This window comes from Triticum urartu, chromosome 1A, assembly GCF_056163025.1.
Source record: "Triticum urartu cultivar PI428250 chromosome 1A, HENAU_Tu73, whole genome shotgun sequence".
NCBI classification, from domain to species: Eukaryota; Viridiplantae; Streptophyta; class Magnoliopsida; order Poales; family Poaceae; genus Triticum; species Triticum urartu.
In genome coordinates, this window is record NC_141873.1 from 397,162,963 (window position 1) to 397,180,656 (window position 17,694).

The 17,694-nt window shown below is 44.1% G+C and overlaps 1 protein-coding gene and 1 pseudogene across 1 annotated transcript; both read left to right on the forward strand.

The window, feature by feature from the left end:
- The first annotated feature begins 15,488 nt into the window (after positions 1–15,488).
- On the forward strand, positions 15,489–16,083 carry LOC147991405 (uncharacterized; annotated as a pseudogene).
- LOC147991406 (uncharacterized) lies at positions 16,080–16,882 on the forward strand. Its single transcript, XM_087538505.1, has 2 exons — positions 16,080–16,198; positions 16,466–16,882. Exons 1-2 carry the CDS (start codon positions 16,091–16,093, stop codon positions 16,880–16,882), a joined length of 525 nt encoding a protein of 174 aa, XP_087394631.1. The 5' UTR covers positions 16,080–16,090.
- The last annotated feature ends 812 nt before the right edge of the window (positions 16,883–17,694 follow it).

The following is a 17,694-nucleotide window of genomic DNA, read 5'->3' on the forward strand; positions in this document are numbered from 1 at the left end:
AGTGAAAACTATGGGCCCCTGGTTGACCTTTACCATATTATAAAATCCAACAGTACCTTGCTGCAATTTATTTTCTTTTTATTTTGTTCTGCAATTTACTTTTGTATCTATCACTATCAGAATTTATCCTTGCAAGTAACGAGTCCAAGGGGATTGACAACCCTCTTGCGCGCGTTGGGTGCAAGTATTTACTTTTGTGTGTGTAGGTGCTGCTTAGGGGAGTTTGCTTGGTTCTCTTATTGGTTCGATAACCTTGGTTCTCAGTGAGCGAAATACTTATCTCTACAATATTGCATCTCTCCTCCTCTTCGTGGAAATCCCAACGCGGTTTACATGTAGCAGGAAGAATTTCTGGCGCTATTGACGGGGAGATATCATCAAATTCTTATCACGTACCTACACACAAACTATCATCTACTTGTTGTACTTATTATTTGCCTTTTCCTCTCTTTTTCATCTCCCTCCACTTCTCATAACAATCAAAAACACAAAAATATTTTACTTTGGTAGTTTGTTCGCTTTCTTGATTTTATTCTCTTCATGTCATGACTCAAGAACAAGAAGTAAAAGCAAAAATTAAAGAGAACTATGGACCCACTTACAGTTTTCTACTTAGATCATCTTCGATCCATTTGTGCTCGTGCCGAAACCCCAACTAGTTTAGTTGAGGTAAAATCATTAGATGAGCATGCTTATTTTCTGCGTCACGGTTTGTCTCAAAAAGGGAGACTCTTATGGAATCAAATAAATTTTTTGCTATTCTTTGCTTGCAATCTATGTGAAATTTATGATTTTACTTGTTGCTCTAAGAACCCTAAAAGCAACTTCCCTACCTATGTGAAATTAATGATAATGAAATCTTATTTTCTTATGCCAAGGGTGTTTATAGTTACTATGATATCGAACAAATTGAAGAATTTGTTGCTTTTAAGGGTGCTTATGAAGTTGCTTCTTCGATTGAAAAGTATGATGATACTCTCTGCAAATCCGAATTTTTTTCCATAATTAAATATTGCTATGAAAGCTATGCTCTTAATGCCTACGTTAATGAATTTATTGAGAGAATGGTTGCTGCTTTGGAAGAAAATAATGATATGTAGGAATCTATAGATAATCAGATCCTGTTGATTCGATTGAAATATCCCCTCTTGATGAACGTGATGCTTTCTATTCTTATGGCCACAATGCCAATATTAATGATGCTTATGGAGATGAACTTGTTATAGTTCCTTATGTTAAAAATGAAATTATTGCTATTGCATCCACACTTGATAGCTCCTTGAATGAAAAGCATGTTTGCAATGATGCTATTATAAATTCTACTAATGTCAATTGTGCTAATGATATGCAAAGCTACAAGCTTGGGGATGATAAGTTTGTTGTCCACTACTTATTGCAATGATCATGATTGGGATGATAATGCTTCTTATGATCTTGAAAATTTATTTAATCCTCATGATAAATATGTTATAGATAATAATGTTTGCAATAATATTAATAGTGGGTTTGGAAGAGATTCAACTTTAGGTAAAACGAATCCCACATATTTGGAGAACCTTAAATCTTATGAGATTTTTTTGAAAAAAGTGGGTTTGGAGATGTCATGACCTTAGTTGATGTTAATCCCATTATCTTGGAATATTATAAGATTTGCATGCATATGGATTATAAAGAGAATGTTTTACATGATAGTTATATTGTTGAGTTTGATTATGATCCTACATGTAATTATTATGAGAGAGGCAAATATGGTTATAGGAATTTTCGTGTTACTAGATTACCTCTCGTTATGTTGAGATTGTCAATGTTTTATTCTTCTTCCTTGCATATGCTAGACATTTCTTGTCTTGATAATATGTTTGCTTATAAAATGCCTATGCATAGGAAGTATGTTAGACTTAAATGTGTTTGTCACATGTTTTATGATGCTCTCTTTGTGCTTTAATTCTTGTCTTTCATGTGAGCATGATTGAAATATAAAACCTATCTTAATGGCTATAAAGGAAGAGCTTGTTGGGAGACAACACAATAACTTTTTTTCTTTCTGTTTTTGAGTGTTGAAACAATTATTGATACTTTTATGTTTGTGTTTCTATGTTTTAATTAGTGTTTTTGCCAAGTAAAGCCTTTGGGATGATTTGGTTGATAGTTGACTTGATTCTGTGAAAAAATAGAAACTTTTGTGCCCAGTGAGGGAGTCCTGGACTAAGGGGTCCTCGGGCGATCGACCTATTGGATATGGGCCGGACTGATGGGCCGTAAAGATACAAATACCGAAGACTCTACCCGTGTTCGGATGGGACTCTCCTTGGCATGGAAGGCAAGCTTGGCGACCAAATATGAAGATTCCTTTCTCTGTAACCGACCTTGTGTAACCCTAGATCCCTCTTGTGTCTATATAAACCGGAGGGCTAGGTCCGTAGATACATCATCATAATCATAGTCAGACAGGCTAGACTTTTAGGGTTTAGCCATTACGACCTCGTGGTAGATCAACTCTTGTAATACTCATATTCATCAAGATCAATCAAGCAGGAAGTAGGGTATTACCTCCATAGAGAGGGCCCGAACCTGGGGAAACATTGTGTCCCCCGTCTCCTATTACCATCGATCCTAGACGCACAGTTCGGAACCCCCTACCCGAGATCCGCCGGTTTTGACACCGACATTGGTGCTTTCATTAAGAGTTCCACTGTGCCGTCGTCAAGAGGTTTGATGGCTCCTTCGATCACTTACAATGACACTATCCAAGGGGATGTCTTCCTCCCCGGACAGATCTGCGTATTCGGCGGCTTCGCACTACAGGCCAACTCGCTTGGCCATCTGGAGCATATCGAAAGCTACGCCCTTGGCCACCAGGTCAAATTTGGAAGCTTGAACTGCGTCGCAGATATCCGGGGAGACTTGATATTCGACGGATTTGAGACCACGGCAGCAGCTCCCTGCCACCACGATGAACATGACGTAAACCTGTCATCGGTCCATACGCAGGAGATAGTACCTATAGCTGCTCTGGCCATAGATCCGGAGCAGATCGCGACATCCAAAGACGGGAAGCTCAACCCCGCTGCGGAAGCCACAGAGTCAGTTGCGTTGGAGCCGCACACAGACTTAACTTCAAGTGACATCTACGTCACCCGAGCTACGGACTCGTCTCCGGCTATAGGTTCCAAACCTTGTGCGTCTGCGTATGTCGAGCTTGATCGATCATTGATCGTTGAATTCAACTCCGTGGACATCTTCGAACACTCGCCTTTAGGCGACGTGCTAAACTCGTTAAGAGCACTATCTTTAGTGGGAGGCTCACAGCCGAATTGTGTTCAGTTCGAACCGGAGGCTGATGATGCAAGCGACGCCGGTACCCCTGAAGCCAAAAATAGCAACGACAAGTCTCAGTGCAACAAATACAAGCGTCGAAACAACAATGAAAACACCGATTATATGGCGGTCAATGCCGGATTCAGTGGCTCTAAGTCTAGTCAGCGAAAGAAGCCGTTCAAAAAGAACAATTCGGGCTCATCCAGCTTGGACCGCATACTTGATCGTCCGTGCCAGATTCACGGCACCCCAGATAAACCACCCAATCATACCAACAGAGATTGTTGGGTCTTTAAACAGGCCGGCAAGTTAAATGCCGAAAGCAAGTAGAAGGGATCGCAAAGCGAAGACGATGACGAGGAGCCCCGGCCACCGAACACAGGGGGACAGAAGAAGTTTCCCCCTCAGGTCAAAACGGTGAACATGATATATGCTACGCACATCCCCAAGAGGGAGCGCAAGCGCGCGCTCAGGGACGTGTATGCGATAGAGCCAGTCGCCCCAAAATTTAATCCATGGTCGTCATGCCTGATCACTTTTGATCGCCGGGATCATCCGACCAGTATCCGTCATGGCGGTTCAGCCGCACTGGTCCTGGACCCAATAATTGATGGGTTCCACCTGACGTGAGTCCTAATGGACGGTGGCAGCAGCCTCAACCTGCTCTATGAGGATACAATGCGCAAAATGGGGATTACCCCATCACGGATCAAGCCCACAAAGACTACCTTTAAAGGAGTCATACCGGGCGTAGAGGCCCGCTGTATGGGCTCTATCACACTAGAGGTTTTCTTCGGATCTCTGGACAATTTCCGAAGCGAGGAGTTAATCTTCGACATCGCCCCTTTCGCAGTGGCTATCATGCACTGCTTGGACGAACCGCATTTGCTCGATTCAATGCGGTGCTGCACTACGCTTATCTCAAGCTAAAAATGCCCGGACCACGAGGCGTCATAACAGTTAATGGAAACATGGAACACTCCCTCCGCACTGAGGAGCACACTGCTGCTTTAGCGGCAGAGGTACAGAGCGGCCTTTTCAAGCAGAACCTTAATTCGGCGGCCGATCCTCCGGACAGTGTCAAGAGAGTCTGAACCATTCTACAGCAGGACAGCTCGGCTCGTCAAGAGCTCGACTAGCAATTTGGCCTCCGTCTCAGTCCCGACCAAGTGGTGGCAATTGTACAGCGCGTACATAACTACGCACTAAAAATACCATGGACATGGATGGAGGCATAACCAGCTTGTGATTCGCAAGACGGCTCGACCGCCCCGGACACACATACTTTCATTTTCCCCCTTTTCCTTTTTTCTTCAGGTTTCTTTTTTACAAGCCTTTCCTAACGGCTTGACCATCGATTCTTTCCGAAGGATAAAAACACCAAGACGACAAGAAGCATGGACGTACGAGGGAATCTTTAGGTGGTTTCTTTAACGATCCCTTTACCTTTTTTCAGGACCCATATGCAGCTCTTCCTTGGTTAAGGCATAGTAAATAGCATTCTGCGTATTGCACTACTTGTATAAATGCACTTCAACGCACCAATGAAATTATAATAGAAAAAATTTTGCGGCCCAAATTTTACGGCTCTAGCTTACTACTTGTTCTTCTTTTTATTCCTTTTTGTCTTTCCTTTTCTGGCAACTCTATCAGATAGCACCCGTACACTCTGGTGCATTTCAATTTGCCAGGGGCTTCATAGCGCCCCACAACATGGCAACAAAAGTCCGAACACTTTTACAGTACAGTTCAGCACCCCGAATTTAGCACTATATGCATTGGCTCGGAATCATGTCTTTGGTCAATAGTTGGGTTGCCTAGCTCCTGTGCTTACTACCTTACGTTCCACTGTATCGGCTAGGGTAGTAAAGGGAGAACTACTGTGATTTGTGCCCTGGTTTACCAGGGTGAGCACCTCAGTAGAGAAAGCCGAAAACTGACTGTCATGATGCGGCAAGAGTCGGTCAGCTCTTCGAAGGTCTCAAATCCTTAGAGATTTTTTCCTCATTACGCGAGGGATTGGTACTTACCCGATCAAGTGTTTACAGGATCCTAGTCCGGATACTAGGGGCTGCACCTATATTTCTATTGTCAAACTCCTATGGCTAAGTGAGGGTGCTAAAGCCGCATAGTCTGATTGCCTGGTTCGCCGTGCTAAACACCTCCTTCAAGGACCAAACAATTGGATCAAGAGTGTTTAGATTACATCCTGAACACCCCCGTATTTCCTATGTGGGGGCAGAAGCCGACGAATGGCGAACTCTCAGATTTCACATAACACGGATGCACAGGAGGAGAATTTTTTTCAATAATAAACATTATATTACATAACGATTTTGTTTCATCATGCAAGGCAAACACAACATGAATGTATTCATTCGAAATAAATGTCTTGCGCACATTGCGTTGCAATAATGCTAGACCCTTCCAGGACATCTGCAAAATACCGCTCGGGCGTGCGGTGCTCCTTGCCCTCTGGCGGCCCCTCGGTCGTCAGCTTGACAGCGTCCATCTTTGCCCACCAGGCCTTGACGCAGAGGAAGGCCATGCGCGCACCTTCAATGCAGGCCGATCGCTTGACGACGTCCAGCTGAGGACAGGCGTTCACCATCCGCTTCTCAAGCCCGAAGTAGCTTCCGGGCATAGCTTCGGCAGGCCACAGCCGGATTACTAAATCCATCATGGCCAGCTAGGCCACCCTATGTAGCTCGGCCAACTATTTTTGCTGATCGGTGAAGGGCACGGGATGCTCTGGCGCAAGGTATTGCGACCAGAATAGCTTCTCCGTTGAGCTCCCTTCTTCGGCTCGGAAGAACTCCGCATCGTAGGACACACTGCGCGGCAGATCTGCAAACGCCCCTGGAGAACTCCGAATCCGGGTTAGTAAGAAATACTTCTTCTTTACATACTTGTTTTGCATACTAAATGCCTTACCTGCCGCGATCTTCTTGGCCTCCTCGATCTCCTAGAGGGCACCCTGGGTTTCAACCTGGGCTGCTTCCGTGCTTTGACGAGCCTTGGCGAGTTCGGTCTCTCGAGCCGAAACATCGCCCTCCAGGGTCTCATACTTCTTCACAGCGTCTTGGAGCTCTTGCAGGACCTTGTTCAGCCGGGCCTTAAGCTTCTTACGAGCGGCCTGCTCCTTGACCGCTTTCCCCTCGGCTTCGGCCAGGGCCTTTCTAAGGGCCTCGACCTCGGTCATTGCCCCTACACATATCATGACATTACGGTCAATATACATCATCTATTCTTTTCGAATATATAGCGAGTCATCACATACCTTGTTGGTCTTCCAGCTGCTTCCTCGCTTGGCCGAGCTCCTCCTCAGCCCGCTCCAGTCTCTGCTTCAGGTCGGAGACTTCGGCAGTGTGTGAGGTCGCGGCTAGCAACGAAGCCTGCTTATTCACATCAGACACATTTTAGTTAGTTTCCTTCGAAATTTACTTGATCCTCTGTCCGGCTTTTCTTTCCGAACACCGGACAGTGTCTCAGGGGCTACCGTCTATATTGGGATTTTCCCTGTTACGCTGCTTACCTCAAAACCTGTCAGCAGGCCGCTACAGGCTTCGGTGAGTCCGCTCTTGACGGACTGAACCTTCTCAATAACTATACCCATAAGGATACGGTGTTCCTCCATAATGGAAGCGCCTCATAGCGCTTCCAGTAGATTATCCGGTGCCTCTGGTTGGATAGAGGTCACCGGTGGAACATGCATACCCCGTTCTTTCGAAGGAGGTTGTTCGCCGGATTCTGGAGCCGCATGGGTGTCCGAAATCATATTAGGCCGGGGGCCAAACTGATCGAGGCCCCCGCCCTCAGTCGCCATGGGGATCTGCTCCCCCATGTGTCCGGAAGCCGAGGTCTTGCCTCCTGGCGCCACCATGATGGCCTCCTGAACCTCTCCCTGGCCTGGGAAGGTCCTTTGGGATAGCACCTTGTTGTCTCCCTTGGCCTTGGGAGAGTGAGCGGCAGGCGGTGTCTCGCTGGCCATTGCCTTTGAATCCAACAAGCCTCTTTATGAGGATCGCTGGGAGCTGTCATGGGTCGGACTGCAATAACATGATTAACCATATTAATACCATAAAGTGGAGAGGTCGGATAAATAGACGAGTGCGGATTCTTTGTACTCACAATGCAGCCAGGGGCTTGTTCCGGGGCCTTCGCTCTGGGCTGCTGTCGACATCCCAGGCGGAGTTATCCGTGAGAGGGCCTTTCCCCCTCTTGGGCGCCTCCGCCTCTAGAATTGTGGAGGCTACCCTATTCTTCCTCCCCTCATCAAGGGGAGAAGTACTCTCTTCCTCCTCCTCATCATCGTCTTTGGTGGCGGAGGAGCGAGTCTTGTCTTCGGACGACATGTCCGAAGCTCCCTTGCGTCGGGGGCCACTCCGGACCCCCTTGGCCTTCTTCTCCGGCGCCTTATTGGGCGCCGGTACCAGCATCTTTGCCAGGCGCGGGATGACTGTTTCCTCAGGTAGCGGAGCCGGACACCGAACCCGCTTCGCCCTCTCCATCCATTCCTGAAGAAGCAATGATAATAAAAGTTCAGATATCCTCTTGGCAACAAACAAGTAGAGGATGCGTTAAAGACTTACCTCGTTGGCGGGATGGTTAATGTCGTGCCTGCAGTCCGAGTTTGTGGCTGGCGGTGTCTCGTTGCCCTTGAAGAGAAACTTCCAGGCATCTTCATGAGTAGTTCCAAAGAGCATCTCCAATGTTTGGTGCTTCTTCAGATTGAACTCCCATAGAGGGCGGCTTCGGATTTGGCATGGGGGGATCCGGCGAACCAGCATCACCTGGATTACGTTGACGAGCTTGATGTTTTTATCCACCATGCTTTGAATGCGCGTCTGCAGCGCTATCATCTCGTCTGACGAAGACCAATTTGGGCCATTCTCAACCCAGGAGGTGAGTCGCATTGGAGCGCTGGAGTTGAATTCGGCAGCCGCGGCCCATGTGGCACCGTGGGGTTCTGTGATGTGGAACCATAGTTTCTACCATTCCTTGACAGTATTCGCGAAAGTACCTTTTGGCCAGGAGACATTGGTCAGCTTGCTCACCATAGCACCTCCACATTCCGCATGCTGGCCATCCACCACCTTCGGCTTCATGTTGAAGACCTTGAGCCACAGCCCGAAGTGGGGTTGGATGCGGAGGAAGGCCTCACACACGACGATGAACGCCGAGATGTTGAGGAAAGAGTTCGGGGCTAGATCATGGAAGTCTAGCCCGTAATAGAACATCAGCCCGCGGACAAAAGGGTGGAGTGGAAACCCTAGCCCGCAGATGAAATGAGGGATAAATACCACCCTCTCATTGGGCTTCGGTGTAGGGACGACTTGCCCCTTGGCTGGAAGACGGTGGGCGATTTCCTTCGCCAGATACACGGCCACCCGAAGCTCAGTAATGTCCTTCTCATTGACGGAGGATGCCATCTACTTGCCTTGACCTCCGGATCCAGACATGGTTGAGTGCTTGCTCGAGTGGGGAGAGATGAGAACTTGGGCGCTAGAGCTCAAGAGTGGAAGGGCAGAGGAAGAGAGAAGGCATGGGAGAAGAAGGGGAATCCTTATCCCTTTATAAAGGCAGTGAATATCGAACGCCTCCCCACTCGCCCTAAAACTCGCCTATTCCCAAGGGTTGTGTAAACGGCACGGTTGGATTACCCATGCCCGTATTGATGAGAATCCCGCAATAAGGGGACACGATCTCTGCTTTGACAAGACGTGCCAATGGAAACCGCATCTTGAAATGCGGAACGACAAACAAAAATGGTTCGATATAATGACCAGACATACGTGATGTCATCTTGCAAAAAGTTGTCAGCAGATGGGACTCGTGAAATATTATATTCTCTGCAATCGTGTGTGGTACTTGTGTTGCAGATCTGGACACATTTTTTTTATTCGAAGACTATCTTGGAGTATTCGGAAAGGGGAACCCGCCTTGCAATGCCGAAGACAATCTGCGCACCGGACACCTCGTCATTGAAGCCTGGTTCAGGGGCTACTGAGGGAGTCCTGGACTAAGGGGTCCTCAGGTGTCCACCCTATTGGATATGGGCCGGACTGATGGGTCGTAAAGATACACAGATCGAAGACTCTACCCGTGTCTGGATGGGACTCTCCTTGGTGTGGAAGTCAGGCTTGGCGACCAAATATGAAGATTCCTTTCTCTATAACCGACCTTGTGAAACCCTAGATCCCTCCTGTGTCTATATAAACCGGAGGGCTAGGTCCGTAGATATATCATCATAATCATAGTCAGACGGGCTAGACTTTTAGGGTTTAGCCATTACGATTTCGTGGTAGATCAACTCTTGTAATACTCATACTCATCAAGATCAATCAAGCAGGAAGTAGGGTATTACCTCCATAGAGAGGGCCCGAACCTGGGTAAACATTGTGTCCCCCGTCTCCTTCTACCATCGATCCTAGATGCACAGTTCGGGACCCCCTGCCCGAGATCCGCCGGTTTTGACAACGACACCCAGTACTGGAATTATTATAATTCACTGGAGTTAGATAAAATTCTATTTTTAAAACGGTTGATATACAAATTGCCCATGTTTTACTAATTTTTAGATTTTTTGGAGTTACAGAAGTATAGTGTTTGTTCAGATCATAATAGTCTGTTTTGTTTTAGACAGATTCTGTTTTCTATTACGTACTTTTCTTGTTTTAATGATGCTATGGATTATATCGGGGTATAAGTCATGGAGAAGTTAGAATTCAATAGGTATTATGCAAGATTAAAATATGAATGGGTTCACAGCAGTACCTAAAGTTTATGATTTGCTTATTATACCAACGGATCTCACGAGGTTTCTGTAGAGTTTTGCGTGCTGAAGTTTTCAAGTTTTGGGTGAGATCACGATGGGTGAAGGAATAAGGAGCAGCAAGACCCTAATCTTGGGGATGCCCAAGGCACCCCCAAGGTAATATTCAAGGAAGAACCAAGCGTCTACAATCTATCGGTATATTACTTGGAGCTACATTTTTATTCCTCACATGATATGAGTTTTGCTTGGAGCATCTTGTATTATAGTAGTCTTTGCTTTGTTTACTTTTTTAGTTTGCCACAATCATTGTTTGCTGCACACACCTTTTGAGAGGGACACACATTTATTCGTTATTTGTTAGAATACTCTATGTGCTTCACTTATATCTTTTGAGCTAGGCGGTCGACCTAGTGCTTCACCTATATATTATAGAACACGGTGGTGGTTATATTTTAAAGAAATAGTTGCACTCTCATGTTTCACTTAAATCTTCTGAGAGTCTAATAGATAGTAATGGAAATTTACACATGTTATAACTAGTCCATAAAGGATAGGTATTCAAGAGGGATATAATAAAAACTTTCATGTAGATCACTGGATATGATAAGTTTGATTCCTTGCAATTGTTTTGTGATATTTAAGATGGTAATATGTTGGGGTACTAGTGAATGATTATGGTTTAGTAAGAATATTGGTGTCAAGGTTTGTGATTCCCGAAGCATGCATGTATAGCCTCTAGTTATGTGATGAAGTTGTAGCATAATTTATTATTGAGTGTCTACCTTATGAGTGGCGGTCGGGGACGAGCAATGGTCTTCCTACCAATCTACCCCCTAGGGTCATGTGAGTAGTACCTTGCTTCAATGGCTAATAGGCTTTCACAATAAGTATGTGAGTTCTTTATGACAAATGTGAGTCCATGGATTATATGCACTCTTACCTTTCCGCAATTTGCTAGCCTCTTCGGTACCATGCATTTCCCTTTCTCACCTCGAGAGTCAGTGCAAACTTTGCCGATGCATCCAAACCCCAAGATATGATACACTCTATCAAACATAAGCATCCTTATATCTTCCTGAAAACTGCCACCATACCTAACTCTTACGGCATTTCCATAGCCATTCCGAGATATATTTCCATGCAACTTCCACCGTTCTATTTCCATGACATACATATTCATTGTCATAATGCTTTGCAAGATCATATAGCTAACATAGTATTTGTGTCTCGGCCATCGTTCATCATTATTATGCATGTTCACTAGCATCATTGCACATCCTGGTACACCGCCGGAGGCATGCATATAGAGTTGTAGCTATTGAGTTGTATGTAAATAAAAGTGTGATGATCATCATTATTAGAGCATTTATCCCGGTGAGGAAAGGATGATGGAGACTATGATTCCCCACAAGTCGGCATGAGTATCTGGATGAAAAGAGAGGCCAGAAAGAGCCCAACAGAAAAATTAGAGAAAAAGAGAGAAGGGGCGATCTTACTATCCTTTTCCACACTTGTGCTTCAGAGTAGCACCATGTTTTTCATATAGGGAGTCTCCTATGTTGTCATTTTCATATACTACTGGGAATTTAATGTTATATAACTTGTCTTGTATATTCTGATGATGGGCTTCCTCAAATGCCCAAGGTCTTCATGAGCAAGCAAGTTGGATGCACACCCACTTAGTTTTCATTGAGCTTTCATACACTTATAGATCTTAGTGCATCTGTTGCATGGCAATCCCTACTCGTATTGACATCAATTGATAGGCATCTCCATAGCCCAAGCAAGTTGGATGCACACCCACTTAGTTTTCATTGAGCTTTCATACACTTATAGATCTTAGTGCATCCGTTGCATGGCAATCCCTACTCGTATTGACATCAATTGATAGGCATCTCCATAGCCCGTTGATTAGCCACATCGATGCGAGTCTATATCTTTTTTTTACTTCTCCTTATGAATCTCTACCACCACATTCTATTAGACTCATAATGTTATCTCCATGGCTTGCGCTCATGTATTGTGTGAGGTTGAATATGCTGAAGCGTGTTAAAAGGTATGATCCAATTGCTCGGCTTATCATCGGGGTAGTTCATGATTAATACTTTATGTTAGGAAGACTAAGCATGACAAGGCTATATGATTTTGTTGGGATAGCATTCTTTAGCATTCTTTATACACAAAATCATGATTGTTTGTTGGTATGCCTGAGTATTGATGTCTTTATATCAAATTATAGACTATTGCCTTGAATCACTCATATCCTAAATATTCATACCATAAAATAGATTGCATGATACACATGTTAGGTAGCATTTCACATCAAAAATTCTGTTTTTATCATTTACCTACTTGAGTATGAGCAGGAATTAAGCTTGGGGATGTTGATACGTCTTAGACATATCTATAATTTGTAATTTTTCATGCTATTATATTATCAATGTTGGATACTTTATATGCCTTTTTATGCGATTTTATATCATTTTTCAGACAACCTATTAACCTAATGCCTAGTGCCAGTTGTTTTCTGCTTGTTTTTTGTTTTCCAGAAAATCAGGACCAAACGGACTCCAAAGGCTACAAAACTTTTTGACGTTTTTCTATACAAGAGAGACCTAGAAGCTTCGGAGGAGACTAGAAGATGAACGACGAGATGACAAGGCAACAAGGTGCGCCCAGGGGGAGTGCCCTATTATCTTGAGGGGCCCACGAGGCTCCTTTGACCTAATTCCACTTCTATAAATTCTCAAATATTGGGAACACGGCGAAAGAAGGGGAAAATACATGTATCTGTATTGTTGCATTAAGGGTAAAATTGCGGGGTTTATTCATATTAATTGGGTTTACTTTGTCTACATCATGTCATCTTGCTTAAGGCGTTACTCCGTTTGTCATGAACTTAATACCATAGATGCATGCTAGATAGCGGTCGATTGGTGGAATAATAGTAGTAGATAAACGCGTGAGTCAGTCTACTTGTCTCAGACGCAAACTTTCAGATCGCGGGCGAAAACAGAGCGATCGCGGTGTGATTGCCTGCTGGAGCCCTTCCCGCGAGGCTATCTCGTAAAAACGCGGTCTGACACAAACCGCGCGATCGCGCGTGAAACGACGCTATTTGACTTCACTGTCGCTGCAAAATTGCGGGCATGGGCCGAAAGACTGAAACACAAGGGCCCAAAGGCCCCAAACAGACTAGAAACGGCCCAAATTCCGCGATGGTATATAACACCTCCTCCAGAAAACCTAGCTCGTGCCCCCCCATTCCCTTGTCTCCCTCCCACTAAAAAGTTTGCGACGGCTGCACTGTTCTTCCTAGCAGCGCCGACTGCTGCTTCGTTGGAAGCCAGATTCACTTGCGGGGGAGGTGGAAAGGCGATCAGTGACGAGGGGCCTCTACACGACGCCGCCTCTACGACCATGATGACATCTCAGTCTCACTCTCAAACGGTTCCACCAGCCAAGGCAAGCACATCGCCAGGAGGTACAGGAGTTCTCCGATTCCACAACTCATTTGTAGAATATTCAGACTTGTTTGTTGATTCAGATTGTAGGCTCTGGGATTCAGATTTGTTTGTTGATTCCGATTCCATAGCTCAACGATAGAATATTGCATAACTTATTTGTTTGTTGATTCAACAGAAGCACATGAAAGGCTCTTGGTATTGCATTGTAGACTTGTAGTTGTAGGTTTAGATTTTAGCTTAGGTTTTCTACCTAGCTCATTGGTAGAATATTAAGATCTACCACTCAAAATGTTCTTTTGATGGTGGTTTGTGATGCCCTGATCTGCTGCTTTAATTTGCTTGTGTTAAGTGAATAAGTCACAGCTCAAGAACTTGTGTAAAGAATAAAGATATTCTTGTCTGTTTGGCTACTTCCATGACCTGTGTAAATAGAATGAGAGGGTTTTTATTATTTTGTCATGTGAGTGTAATAGCGAGGTGCTTTGTAGTGTACTGTGTCTGATTCTGGACATGTAAAGAAGGCCATGATTCGATGCTTTAATTTACTGTATGTAGAATGCTCTCAGTAACCCATTTCACATCTAATTTCTACATATGTCTGTTTGGATTGTGTAGGCTTGGCTAGGTCAAGCACTTCACCGATAAACCCAGCACCTCATGCACCTCCAGTTAACTCAGATGACCCAGCATGGAAGCATTGCATGATTCCGGACATGACCAAGAAGGCCTCTGTGGAATGCAACTTCTGCCATGGTGTTTACATTGGTGGTATTACTCGAATGAAGTACCACCTTGCAAATGTCAAGTATCAAAATGTCGTTTTGTGCCAACAAGTTCTTGCTGATGTGAAGCAAGAGATGAGGGAGCTGATCTCAAGGAAAGATGAAGCAAAGGAAAAGAAGGCCAGGGATTCAGCAATACGCAGAGGTGATGTCACTGTGGATGGAAATGATGCTAGGGCTGCTGCTGAAGATGGCATCTTGGGTGGTGGTAGTGAGGGTGGTTTGCTTGTATTATCGGGGAAACGACGGAGTAAGGGAAACACATCTGGTTCTATGGATAAGTTTTGCACCAAGTCAATAGGAGAGGTTGTGGCTGCTAGGAAGGGGTAAGGCTTTTCTACAAAGTTGCAAACCAAGTTGTCCACTCAAAGAAGGGAAGAGAGGCGGGTTCGTGCTTGTGAGTATGTTTGTCAGTTCTTCTATGAAGCCGGAATTGCCCACAATGCAGTCCTGCTTCCAAGCTTTGAACTTATGCTTGAAGCGGTTGGAGCGTTCGGGACAGACATGAAAGGCCACACTCCTTATGAAATGGGTGGCCCTTACTTGAAGAGGAGCAAGAAGAAAGTCGAGGAAGGATTTGCTGGACATAAAGAAGCATGGAAGCTCACTTGATGTACCATCATGACAGATGCATGGACAGACAAAAGAGGAAGGGGAGTGATGAATTTGGTAGTTCATACTGCATATCTTGTTGTATTTGTTGATTCTGTGGACTGTTCGGATGTGAGAAAATATGTCAAGATGATATTTGAGCTCGTTGATAGATGCATAGAAGAAATTGGGGATAAGAATGTAGTTCAAGTTGTAATGGATAATGCCTCAGTCAATATAGCAGCAGCAGTGATGATGAAAGTGAAGCGTCCCTCCCTATTTTGGAATGGTTGTGCAGCCCACACAATTGATTTGATGTTGGAGGACATAGGGAAGCTACCTATAATCGAGCAAACCATTGCCAAAGGAAAGTCTGTGACTATGTTCCTTTATGCGCATACAAGAGTTTTGGCATTGATGAGAAAATTTCTTGGAAAAGACCTAGTCTGCTCTGGTATTACTAGGTTTGCAATAGCATATTTGAACTTGAAGAGCTCGCAGCATAATAAAAAAGAGCTACAAAAGTTGTTCAGGTCCGATGAACTCAATGAAATGGACCACCTAAAAAAGGGAAAAGGGAAGAACTTAGCTAAAATCATTCGCTCTGAAACTTGTTGGAAAGCAGTAGATACCGCTATCAATTTCTTTGAGCCAATGGAAAATCTTTTGAGGAGGATGGAGAGCGATGTTCCGGTAATGGGTTTTCTTCATGGTTGTATGTTGGATGCAAAGAAAGAGATCTCTGTGAGGTTTGACAATTAGAAGTCTCGTTTTCTGGAAGTGTGGGACATCATTGACAAGAGATGGGACAACAAGTTGAAGACTGCATTGCATATGGCTGGATACTACTTGAACCCATACTATTATTATCCAAACAAGCTTGATATTGAGATCGATGGTAGTTTCAAAGAAGGGCTGATAACTTGTATTTCAAAGATGGTTGAAGATCCTATCATGCAAGAAGAAATAATTGATGAGATTGACCACTATCAAGAGGGGATAGGGTCTTTTGGAAGGGAGATTGCTGTGCGGCAAAGGAAAAACAAAAGGTTTGATCCAGGTAATTGGTCGCCTAATTGTTGTTTCTTATTTTCTTATCCTGCCCAAAATTTCCTAACATGTCCCACTTGTTTTATGTTGAAGCTAAATGGTGGATGAACCATGGGACAAGTGCTCCAAAACTAAGGATCTTGGCTGCAAGGATTCTTGGTTTGAGATGTAGTTCCTCTGCTTGTGAGAGGAACTGGAGCATATCTGATCTAGTAAGTATATTGTTCTTCTTTCCACTTAAATGCATTGTTCATTCCATTTTGAAGACTGTGATGCTGTCAATGTCTCTATGAACTTAAGTGCAGAACTAGTGATGTTATGCTTGCTGTAGACCTTGAGATTGAATTTATATTTATCTATTTAACTTCTGCTGACCTCTATTATACTTCTTCTATTTATCTGGTGATGTTATGCTTGCTGCAGCCCTTGAGATCTTAATATTGGATTCATGGTTTTTGTTCATTTTGTTCATTTTGTAGGTTCACACAAAGAGACGCAGCAGGCCGCTGCATGACAAGATGAGTGACCTTGTTTTCATCAAGTTCAACTCCAAACTGAAGGACAAGAAACTAAACAAACGCAAGGACCCCATTGATAAGAAGGTGGTAGATGTTTTAGAAGATGATGAGAATGAATGGATCACTGGTGTGGTGCCAAATGGTGATGAAGAACAAGTTCAAGGTGAAGATCAAGATCAAGAAATTCCATATGCAAGCTCGCATGCTGGACCAGGAACTTCTTCTATTAATCCACTTAAAAGGAAGAGGGGTGTCTATGGTAAGAAGCAGAAGAAGATGATCCCTGTTACTCCTCAAGAAGATCTGCTCTCTGCTTCCTCTGCTTTAGAAAGTGACGATGACGAGGACACTGACATGAGTTCTGGTTCTGACATGTGAGCTTGTCGGTTTCTCTATGAAGTTTGTTTTGGCGCTCATGATTCTATCCTTTCCTGTGTGCTTTTGACAAATAAATTCTAAAGACTTTGTGATGCATGTAATGGACTATGGACACACTGCTGTTGTTACTGAACTTAAGTGCCGAACTGCTAATGTTATGCTTGATGCAGTCTTGAATTTATGTTTCTATTTATCTGTTGAACTGCTGCAGATCTCTTCTATACTTCTTATGTTCGAATTTATATTGAGAATCCTCTCTTTTCTACTGAAAATACCCTGTTTTCTGTGAAAAACGTGCACATGTATTAGTATAGATGTGTGATATACATGCACAAGTACTGTAGCCGCGAAATGGGATAGCGGCCGCTATAGCTGGCGATAGTGGCTATAGTGTTGGCACAGAGCCAACCACTAAATTCCTTAGCCCGTGATCTGAAACTTTGCTCAGACGTGATGCCTATATACCCGATCATTTGACGTGAATACGTCATAACTATGCGCTTTTCTATCAATCGCCCAATAGTAATTTGTTCACCCACTGTATGCTATGTGTTCGAGAGAGAAGCCTCTAGGGAAAATTATGCCCCCCGGGTCTACCTTTACCATACTATAAAATCCAAAAATACCTTGCTGCAATTTATTTACTTTTTATTTTGTTTTGCAATTTACTTTGCTATCTATCACTATCAGAATTATTCCTTGCAAGTAACGAGTCCAAGGGGATTGACAACCCTCTTGCCTGTGTTGGGTGCAAGTATTTGCTTTTGTTGTGTAGGTGCTGCTCAGGGGAGTTTGCTTGGTTCTCCAATTGG

Coding starts and splice junctions, on each gene's coding strand:
- LOC147991406 (XM_087538505.1), top strand. CDS start 16,091: ATGAACCATGGGACAAGTGCTCCAAAACTAAGGATCTTGGCTGCAAGG. Junction 16,199..16,465: donor ACTGGAGCATATCTGATCTA/GTAAGTATATTG, acceptor TTCATTTTGTAG/GTTCACACAAAGAGACGCAG.